General features: G+C 34.5%; 1 protein-coding gene across 1 annotated transcript in view; it reads right to left on the minus strand.

Moving 5' to 3' along the window:
* The window catches only part of LOC138321098 (metabotropic glutamate receptor 6-like), a 58,626-nt gene that overhangs the window by 12,388 nt on the left and 34,224 nt on the right, over positions 1 to 12,014 (minus strand). Inside the window, exons 5-8 of the mRNA XM_069264559.1 lie at positions 11,855 to 11,997; positions 8,479 to 8,766; positions 6,579 to 6,684; positions 4,392 to 4,531 (exon numbers count right to left, since the gene is read on the minus strand). Of these exons, the coding sequence (XP_069120660.1) occupies positions 4,392 to 4,531; positions 6,579 to 6,684; positions 8,479 to 8,766; positions 11,855 to 11,997 (677 nt within the window). The remainder of the gene's footprint in view (positions 1 to 4,391; positions 4,532 to 6,578; positions 6,685 to 8,478; positions 8,767 to 11,854; positions 11,998 to 12,014) is intronic.

Genomic DNA, 12,014 nt, shown 5'->3' on the forward strand with positions numbered 1-12,014 from the left:
CAAAATTTATGGGATGAACGCAGAAATAATTTTAAAGAGGATTACAAAATATTTGACATGTTAACTGACAAAGAAATTGTATCACTGAACTACCAAAGTTTAAGCTTTTCCGACACAATGGTTGAATGTTCTAAAAGAAATTGATGCTGGGGCGACATATTTTGTTTATCCTGGTATAGACGCCAATCTTAATATTATAGGGAAAGATAACAAACCGATAGGATACAAAAGTATGAAACCAAAAATGATAACAAGTAAAAGAAATGTTGATGCAGATCATATCTGCAAATTAAAATGGGAAATCGAATTTCAAAAACAGTTCAATTGGGAATTAAAATGGGAAAATATACAAAATACCAGCAAAAGAATTTCAAGCTAACGATAATTTGTCAGTTCTTTTCAATACCGCATTATTGTCCTTCAAATGGTCAATTTGGAAATGTAGAAATGAAATTAAGTAAAACAAAATAGAAATTGCTTTTGATCATACATATAGGAAAGTCGAATACCTATTTCTAAGTAATTTATTAATGTTTATAAAATCAAAGAAAAAGAAAATTGTATCAATAAATTATGTTCAGAATAATTTAGATAAATTTAAGAATTAAGGAATTAGCTACACAATGCGAGGATGAATTAAGAATGAAAGAAATGTAATAAATGAGTATGAAAGATTCACAGAATGAATGCATTAAGGAATAATATAAAGAATGAGAAAGAGTAAGTGAATGATTGGAAGGATAGAGAGAATATAGGGAAATGAATGTTGAATGAAAGCCTTCTTGCAAGAAGACAATTATGTACGGATGCTGAATCTAGGGTCCCAACCCTGGCTGTCATCTAAGCTTATCATGTCTGGGGACTAAAGTATTGTTGTTGTTTTTTTTTTTTAAATGCACATTTGAAAAAAAAAACTCTGTTCAGTCACAAATTTCTACAGGATATCCTATCTTTTGGGGTTGAAGATTAAATGTTTTTTTCTTTATGCGCTAAAATATAACATTTCAGTGCCTAATATTATCAATAAATCATTCCATTAATGAAAACATATCATTTTAATAGAAATAAAATAGTTTGCAAGAACCTGTTAAAAATTATCTCAAATTTTTAAGCTACATATGTTCAGTCAAAATTTGCGGAAAGGTATACTTTTGAGAACATTATACATTATTGTATCGGTTTTTGAAATTGAACATTAATTTGATATAGTTTTGGACCTAAAACGGAACCCTGATTTACACAGGGGAATGGCAACAGTAAATCATCCTTAGCAAAGGCCCCTGGGGCCTTTTGAATTTTTAAAGGTATCTTACGGGTTCTCTGTCATTGGTTCGTGAGCAAAATTCAATGGTATGTGTAACATGTCTTTTCCTTTATTACGTTCAGATCTGCATGGTTCAAAGGATAGCGAGAACGTTACATTTTGCATGTGATATAAATCTGACTGCATGGAGGAACACCACATTGACAAAGCAGTCATCTGCTCCGACTCTCTATCAGTCCTTCAACGTTTGTATTTAAGGAACCCTTAAATACAGGAACTCCTTATCCGATTACTTTTTAATGTCTACTCAAGCCAAAATTACGTTGATCTGGATTCCCAGCTATGCTAGCATAATGGGAATGAAAAAAGGTGCTAAAGCGACAAAACTGCACTCAGCTTGACAAACAGACTAAACACTACAATACGTTTGATTCCGTCAGTCAGCAAATACCATTGACAACAAAGGTGGTCTACTGAAACAAACAAGAGGCCCAGAGGCCCTGTATTGCTCACCTGTATTTTTTAGTAATTATAACAAAGACCCCACCCCTCAGGCCCCGGGGAGAGGGGGGTCAGCCGCATCATTCGTACAATTTTAAAACTACGCCCTATAAAAATACTACAATTGCATTATAAGTGTTATCCCATTCTTGGTTTCAGAGAAGAAGTCGTTTATATGGAAATAGCCAAATTGACACCTTTTGACCCCGCCTCTTAGGCCCCCGGGGTTCTGCCCGACCATTTGAACAATTTTTAGTAAGTACCCCATAAGGATGTCTCCAGTCAAATTTTGTTAAATTCGAACCAGCGGTTATGGTGAAGGAATCGATTGTTGACGGACGGACGACAGACGACGGACGCTGGATGCCACGGTATCGCATAAGCTCAACTTGGTTCTTTAGACACTTTGCAATCCACCTAAATCAAGTTTCCAAGCATGAGTGAACAATGAGGACACGATATCCATCTAAATTCAATTCTTGCATTTTTGACAGTTTGCAATTCACCTAAATAAAGCTTTCAAGTGAGAATGACAAAAGAGACGATGACATTCATATAATTTCAGTTCTTGCATTTTTGAGTGTTTGCAATCCATTTATATCAAGCGTCCAGGTATGAGTGACCAATGAAGCCAAGACATCTATGTAATTTCAATTCATTTATATTGGACAGTTCTCAATCCAACTAAATCAGGCTTCAAGTATGAGGGGCCAATAAGGCCATTACATCCATTTAGATTCAATTCTTGCATTTTGGACAGTTTTCAATCCATCTAATTCAAGCTTCCAAAGATAAGTGACAAATGACAAATGAGGCCAGACATCTTTATAATGTCAATTCCTTTATATTGGACAGTTTTTAATCCACCTAAATCATGCTTCAAAGTATGAGTGGCAAATAAGGCCATAACTTCCGTCTAATATCATTTCTTGCATTTTTGACAGTTTGCAATCCATCTAAATGAGTCTTCCAAATGTGAGTGATCATTGAGGCAATGACATCCATTTAAATTTAATTCTTGCATTCTGGACAGTTTGCAATTCACCTAAATCAATCTTCTAAGATTGAGTGGCCAATGAGGCTATGAAATCCGAGCAATTTCAATTCTTGCATTTTGGACAGTTTGCAATCCACCTAAATAAATCTTCCAAGTATGAGTGACCAATGTAGTCATGACATCCAACTAAATTCCATATAGAAATGTCTCAAATGATTATAAATTAGATGTAAACTTTTTACAAATGTATATATATGTTACAGTATATCAACTCTCCTTCGCCTCTCTTCCTCTCACTCTGTCTCTCTCTTTACCTACACAATGTATCTATCTCTTTCTTCTCTCTTATCTGTCCCACTTTAAGATTAATAATTATGATATAATATCTAAGATATAAGGCCAAGCATACAGTATATGTATTGTAAATTTTAATGAGAGGGCGTGTGTAAGTATCACTTTAATTGTGCCCGGTCCGGTTGCTCATATGGTATTACAATGATTATAATGATATTATTCATACACCAAAGAAAACTGAAAAAGCTATATGAAATACACTTACATGTAGTCTTGTACTGTGCATGTACATAACTAACGTTGACGTACGTACATGTATATACTGTGCATGAATTAAATACGAATGAAGAATGCATTAATAATGTTTTAGATGTGTTCTGTATGCGTGAAATAGGCATGAAGAAAGAAATGTTGACGTAAAAATAATACATTCAACAAGTAATATGACTGTTTACAGCCTTTGAAGTTTACAACAAAATATTCCTGTACTAAAAACATTACCGTCATTCTGACATTTTTTTGTATCTGAAAGGCCTGCGCAGTGGTGGGATTCTTAACCCATCTGTTAAATATTAAATGCATGTATTTACATATGAAGCCACAACTTCGCTAGCCAAGGGTATAAGCCGATACACGAAGTTGATGAAGCCAAACAATACATTTTTTAATAATATTCTACAGTATATAAAATTGAACCAGAACAAATATTTTTATCTTTCCTTAAAACGTTACTTACTTCCCCAGAAAAAGTGTTCGCAATCGCTCGATCTTAATTTACACCATTAACATTATATCAGGTTAATTTAGTCGATAAATTCTTAGTTTACGCGACCGCCTAACCATTTGTGACTTTGATTTAGGTGAATTGCCAACTGACGTATCCTAAAACCTGTTAACATTACCACTGATCCTGTTGACCCTATTTTCTCTTGATATACATGTATGAGTGAACTGGAATCATCATGTGACATTTTTAATGGAATATCCATGTCGATGATCCAGTTTATTCGTTTCGAGATCCGTTTGAGAAAACTAATGACTGTGGAGTTATACTGCAGTATTTGATACCATTTTTGTTGTTATCTCTGTGATAAATCCAGAAGAAATGCACAAGGTAATAAATTTTTCGGTTTCGTGGTTGAAAAAATTCTTTTATATACAATTCTCTTTAATTAAGGCCATCGTATCAAATATATGACGCTTTAATACAGTGTCCGCGATACAGTGCCCTACCAAAGAATCAGATATATATTGCTTTAAAAAATATCAGATATATAATACATATATAAAACATCCCGTATGTATATTGCGGTAAATGAAACGAAAGCTACTTACACCCATCAAGCTTCCGTTTTTGAAGAACCCAACTGTATCCCAAGAATAATCTCCGCTAGATTTTTTCCTGAAGTTTAATATCCTGTACCTCGCCGGTCCATCGCCATTTGCTAGGAAGGAAAACTGTTGCCCTGACAAACCTGTAATTTAACAAATCAGTTATAATTACAACTTCAGGTAAAACCTTGTTGCAACGCAGCTACATGTAACTAGAGGACAAAATGTTACTTTATGTATAAACATATACAATATATTCATTGTTTTCAGACTCGAGTAAAATTGTTACATGCGGTATGATATTTCTTTCATAAAGCTAAATTATATTCTCCTTCTCTGCATCATATATGCGATGATCAGACCACGGGCATTTGCAGACTAAAAAGATAATCTGACAGCATGTCTTGGTAATAATAAAGGGTTGGCAACTCGGTCACGTGACCTATTAGCACCCCACTTCACTTTAAGCGGTTAAAAGGCACATTTATTCCAACTAAAATGTTACAAATTGTACACCACCGTATTTCGGAAATGTTTATCTTTCATTTAGAGTATCACTAATTCCAACACTTATACACAACCGGAGAAATCCGAGATAACATCGTCAAATTCGGACGATTTCCCAAACTACTAGTTATCCGTTGAAAGGTCATGGTTACAAATCCGTTGAAAGGTCATGGTTACAAAATGATATGTGGGCGTGGGAGTGTAGTCGGCATACATTTTACAACATGTACGCATACGTATATGAGAGGATGCATTTGTTTGTATATGTAGAGTGCAGTTTAGTACAAGTGACAGATATTTTGCCTGTAATGTTTATGGAGCAGCAAGGTTAAGTTAATTTAAAACAAGTATCTGTTATTTACGATGGTCCATATTAGGACGAATCATGGGCTTGTGCAAGTTAAGGAACATTGTTGTATCGATGTAGATAAAGGTTTTGAAGATCAGACCAGTTAATCTGTTAGCTTTTGAAACACAGTGTGAGGCATGCTCACTAAATTTCATATTACTATCAAAAGTTACGCCTAGATATTTTTCGGATTTAGTTTTGGTGATTTCACTCTTTTGACCTTCACTTTCAATATTATATTTGTTAATGTTTTCCCTAGAGTTACCGATACACGGGTGTTTACACTGTTTGGCATTAAGTTACATGTTCCAGGTTTCGGTCCATTTGCAAATTTTCTCAACTTTTTTTGTTGATCCTCTTTGTCATCATTGTTGCTTACACATTTTAGTAATTTTGCATCGTCAGCGAACAATTTCTATTACGATTTCCACTGCTTCCAGTATGTCGTTCACGAAAATTAAAAAATAGTATTTGCCCTAAAATGCTTCCCTGGGGAACGTTTCCTCTTATATCATATTTTTACAATTTCAGAAGTAATCTTTTGTGAGGACCCTGTCGAAAGCTTTACTAAAATCGACGTATATGATGACGACGTTTCCCCCCTCTTCCAATTCATTGGAAATAATATCTGCGACCACGATCATATTTTTACAATTTTACCATATCTCTGGATCACCTCCTTAGAATCAGTATAGATGGCCAACAGGATACTATGGACTTTGCGAACGCTTTTAAACTCTGGGCTTCAAGGAGTGATGTGATTGAACTGACTGTATATTTCCTTGTTGTGATGTTGTCAACAGTTATACCGTTTTTACCTCATTGTGAACATTTAAAGTGAAAGATAGATCTGGTATATACTTAATAACGATTGACAGTGGATGATAAAACTTAATTGGATTTATGTTGTGCTACTTTTTATTGAAAGTGAAAGAAATAGATAGACCAGCCAACTGCGTCAATGATGATATGAAATTATTTATAGTTGCTATTTTGATCATGTATACAGTTAAATAAAAAAACTTAATTGGATCTATATGATGATATGGAATAGTAGCTATTCAGTATTTTTTTTATTTTGTTTGTTGATTTGTATCATTGATCAATTGTTTTTGTTAAAATTTAAATGTTAATCTATGAATAAAATAATGAAATCTATATCCTTGTGTTGAATTATAATTTACTTCATTATTTTCATGTAAAACCATAACATTCATAAAGAGTAATCGCAAACATAGATGCCTTTGCGACAACGCCTCATTTGGCGAAAAAAAATAAAGTTTGGCCAAAATTTTGGCGCCAGTATTTCAAAAGTTTGTGTGAACCCTGCATACCTGTGAAGCTGACGTTCAGAAGAAATCTTTTAAGAACCTCTCCATCGACTGGATCCATATTAGCACACAGGCCCGGTTTCCCATCACATAATACCTGGTGCATGTCCTGCCAATATAAAAGTAGTTTGTCATTGAGTGGTGACTAGCTGCAGTGTTTGTATAATAACTCAATTTTGTTTGAAAGAAGCGTTTTCATTGGCTTAAAAATTTACTTTATCACCCCATAAATGACAAAATGGCGTCGGCGTTTGTAACGTCGCTTCTTATTGGCTGAGATAAGGGCTTAATGATTCATAGAGGAAAAAAAACAGTTCCAAAATTATAGATTTTTTATGTTATGGAGGTTAACACAAAAATCAGAGTTTACTCTCAGTTTAAACCAATTCGCGGTTTATTTAAAGTGGTATACCCCAATAACCTAAAAAAGTTTTTTCAGTTAATCCTTAAATAATTAAATTCACTTGCCATTTCTACTATATAAACTAACCAACGCAACGCGAAGTCTATGGGGGTATAACTGACACCCTAAACGTGCCATTTTGATGCCACTAATGTTGACATGGTAACGTCAACTGACCACCGTCAAAATGGCTGTTCCATCTAGTGGATTGAATTGTCGTTGATAAACGGTTTTCCTACTTTAACGTAAACAATGTTAATGCAGATCCACAAAATGGTAATGCTAATATTAATATAAGTAATAAACAGACTTCCTATGCAATCTATAGTCTATATGTATGTTACACACCAATGCATGTCAAAAATATGACAACCAACGACAATTTTTACATTTGCAGTAGTCATTATCATTTAAAAAAGAAACTAGATGAAACATAAAGCATAGAGAAAAATATCAGTCGATGGAACAACCTTTAATTTTGCGGGAAATAGTGTGTGCAACTGACTTCTAGTGTGTTGTGGTTGAAAACCGACTAGACAGCAGCAGAAGACGAAATAGTCCTTTCGATAGAATAGATATATAAAGATAAATACAACACTTCGCCATTTCAAATATGTAGAAGAACATGGAAACTAGACATTCCTGTCGAGTGCCCCGACCAGGAATCGATCCCGGGTCTCCGGCGTGGAGATCTACGGCTCTACCGACTGAGCCAAAAAAGCATGCTCCGTCAGTACAAACCACACCGACCTGCTCCTTTTGCAAATATATTAAAGTGAACAGTCGGGCAAGGATGGCTAAAGTCGGTAAAAATGGTGTGAATGTATCCAGTATAATTTCTTATGAAATAGAAAAATAAAATCTCTCGCCAAAATCTGTCTGCGTACGAAGAAATTAATTTAAAGTATAGGAATCCTAAAACGTCCTCCCGGCTGACTATGTCCGTGGTTACATTTACACGCAGCCTCGCTTTCAATACTTTCAACTTTCCTTTACTTTAATGTCAGAACTGGGAAACGTAAGCAGAACTTGGTCGTCGTATTAATATGTGAGAACTTTTGGAAGGCCAATGAACGCATTTAGACTGGTTTTCTTTGCCCGACTATCCACTTTAATTAGAATTTATTGTCATATTTATTATTTTTTTAAAGAATATTTTAACATTTTTTCAGTGAATATCACACTGACCTCATCCCAGTATGTTCATGACCTCTTAAACTCGCCAGAGCCTAAATGACAATGTTGATATTGGAAAATAGCATACATTGGGCTTAGTAGCAGCATATTGGTACTGTGCAGTGGCAATTTAAATATTCTATTCTGTATGCTAAACCTTTTAGGTTTCACATAGCATATAGACTCATACAGAACTCATCAATAGTTGTTTATGCTTTCTTTTTTTCGTGTAAAAGCACAATTACACTATCCTAATTCAAAATGGACAAGATCCTATTTTCCAAAATACAGTTCAGACATTTTTTAATACAACATGGTTGTTACCTTAAATGCATGAGCAAACGCCAATACAGAATCACTGACAAACTGTAGCTGGGCCTCCATATTAAAATCCTCCTCCGACATCACCTCCTGACCCGTACACGGATTCTCTGCGAATTCCTCATTATAAGGTGTCCAGCTGCTTTTCGGAAACTTGCAATTAAATTGCTGCTCCCAGTATTCAACAAACCATGGATTTCTTTTATTTGTTTCCGGTTTTAGATTGAGAAAATACTCTTTGAACCCAATGACCTCAAAAGCTAAAGGTTGCACGGTTACAGCGCCCTCTACCTAGAACGTAAAAAATGTTGTTGTTTTTAACAAGTTAAAACTGATAAAATGACTTTAAAGAAACCTCTCAAGGTAGCTCCATACGTTTGGAAAAACCTGTATTTTTTTTCTAACAGGTCTTATTTTTTTATTATTTCGATTGCATTTTTCATGCAGATTTCAAATTTGTTAAGAAAAATGGGTGTTCTCGAAGTACTTTTTATATATTATATATTTGAAATATACCATCTGTGCAGATATTCTGACCGAAAATACAAAAAAAGAAAAATTAAAAAAAAATGATTATGTTTTCAGTATTTTCAGGGTGAAAGTAGTCTCAATCCTGTTGATTTTTTGTCCCAAATTTCTAACTATAGAACAAAATAAAAATCTATAATATAGTATTTTTACAATTGCTTACGAATTTTCGTTATTTCCCAGGACCGTTACTAAACGTAATAATCATATTTTGGCATATGCTCGCCCCTAAAAATTCAATGAGTAGACAAAAAGGGAAATGAAAACCCATGTCAATTTCACAATATTTGTATATATGATATATCAAAGGTAATTTGTTTTTCAAATATCATATAAAAACATTGGGTCCTTGATGAAATTTTCACAACTTCGCTAGTTTGAAGTTTGCAACTCACAACTCTACTCCATTTCATCCATTACTAAGATGGGTCATATTTTACTGTATTTTGAAAATCAAGCCGCCAAAACACATTCCACGTCAATTCATAAGTTTTTGTGATATAACAAATGTTTTATGTTTATTTTTTTGCTATTTTCTCCAAATTAAGTGTTTTAAGGAAATATATATGCCATTATTTTAGAATTCCGGATTTCGGTCCGGACGAGTCCCCTTCTTATCATTTATTGCGACAATCGTTACTTACAAAATGTACGTTACAAACGTAGGGGCCGTAAAAACCGAAAAATCGCTTAGCTCCACGACCTTGACGTTTGTTGGTTTCACAAGCACCTATGTGAAACCGATTGGCGATCATTCCATTTATCAGTGACTGAAGAATGACACTATCATAACCATCGTGGAACTGAGGAATATGTGTGACGTTTACCGGGTCCGTACCAGTCACAATTAACTGATGATCTACACAGTGTCTAAATCATGTACTGTTCCTATCAAATTACTCAGTGCAACAGCGGCATATTTCTGCCATCGAGTTGCCGACTTACGACTTATTAATGTCGACATAATCAATGCATTATGACGACATCATATTGGAAGATGTCGACATAAACAGAAGAATATGTCGACTTACCACATGCACTTGCCCACATAATAATTCCAAGATAATTATGTAAAAAGTCGGAAACTGATAATTATGTAAAAAGTCGGAAACTCGGCGATTAATCGTGTTTATGCACGGGTGTGACATCGACTTGTCAGTTATTTATGTCGACATCTAATTAAAAGATGTTCTAATTAATATCCGAATATCCGCGCTAATAATCCATATTTTACTTTTTTCGCAGTTGCGCTAAACTGCGTTAAAAATAAGTACGTTTACTTTAACGTACACAGTCCCTTCTTTGACGTAACATCGCTATCCAGATCCCGGTGGACGTATTTTATTTCTTAGTACCCACCTATAATAACTCGCTTCGCATATCTGCGATTATTTCGTCTGCCAGCTTTCCGAGTGTTTACTTGAGTGTTCCAATCTAAAAGTTTGAACTGTTTGGTAATAGGTAAAAATAGTATAATTTCGAACATTCATGCTTGATGTAAAATCCAAGAATCACAATGGTTGCTAATTATAAAATAAACAACCACATGGAATACATATGGATTGACGGAGACCCAAAAAGAAAAAACTTTGACGGAGACCCAAAAAGAAAAAACTTCCTATCAGTAGCAACTGAATGTTCGTAATCATACCGCTATACTATTGTTCGTGCGGAAACGGATAAACGGATATTTTCATTTTCATTTTTTTATCAATATGTTTACTTATAATTTGAATAAGACTCGTTGAATCAAAAGTTTGAGGTTAGGCCTAGCTTTCCAAGCTTGTTATATCTTATTGAAAAAAAATAATAAAATCATAAAGGTATGTAATATTTTTTGATATTTTGTATGCTTCGATGATAAAATAAACATAGAAAACTTACAAGGTTAAATGGATAACTTAAAACGCCAAGGGTGCTACAGATTCGCATATTTAAGCGTTTTCAGAGCAAAATAAATGGATAAATCAGAAAGTAATTCAATCAAATTTTGAAAAACAATATGGTGAGGTATACGTTGTATTTGCTTTTCATATTGTAAATACGTCTATCTTTAGAGAAATTCTAAAAATTAGATTTTCATGAGATCCTTTTTGAGGAAAAAAAAGAAAATATAACCATTTTGATGTAATTTTTCACTAAAAATGGGTCCGGATTTATTTGAAAAATAACAATATTTGGTTTTATTGCGGAAAACTAAGCTTATTTGATATTGTTATGAGTCCTATACATGTATCTCCGTTTGAATGTATGAACTTGATATGGGCATATTATTTACATATTAAGGACAGTTACAGGGGAACAATCTTATCTATTTAAAAATCCTTAAAATCCGGAATTTCAAGTCATTAGTACATATCTTTAAGCAACCCTGGAAGAAAAATTAACCTGGTGACGTATGATTATTATGAGCTTTCTGTGATCAGGGTTTGCCTAAAAATAAAATGTCAAAACTAAACGAAATTCATCAGTGGAAACCGGAAGGGACAGTCTACCTAAGCAAAATAGCATCGAATGCAATATACACCCTCTCGTCTGCCTCATTATTTTTATGGACAAAGGAACATCCTACAATTTCAACTTAGTTACCCAGTTACTAATTTAAAAGAAGGCCATGCCCTTTCCAAACCTTACGACATATGACTTACCGCATGCATCACGTCCTCAGACTTACCTCTGTTTCCTTTTTTAAATGTGCAAGGCCACGCCTTCTCCATGAATCAAGTCCTAAGACCTACCTCTTGTTCCTTATTTAGATATACAAAGCAACGCCCTCCCCATGTTCTCAGACCTACCTCTGGTTCCTTTTTAGATATGCAAGGTCACGTCCTCTCCATGTCCTTAGACCTACCTCTGGTTCGTTATTTAGATATGCGAGGCCACGCCCACCCCATCCATCGCTTCCTATCCAGGAAAACATGCCAGTAGCGTTCCTTCTTCTGACGGCCTTCATTAGCTCCCCTACCTCTTGGTCGGATCCAAAGATGATCACTCCTTTAATGTTATATAGA

The sequence above is a fragment of the Argopecten irradians genome, chromosome 1, assembly GCF_041381155.1.
Source record: "Argopecten irradians isolate NY chromosome 1, Ai_NY, whole genome shotgun sequence".
NCBI classification, from domain to species: domain Eukaryota; kingdom Metazoa; phylum Mollusca; class Bivalvia; order Pectinida; family Pectinidae; genus Argopecten; species Argopecten irradians.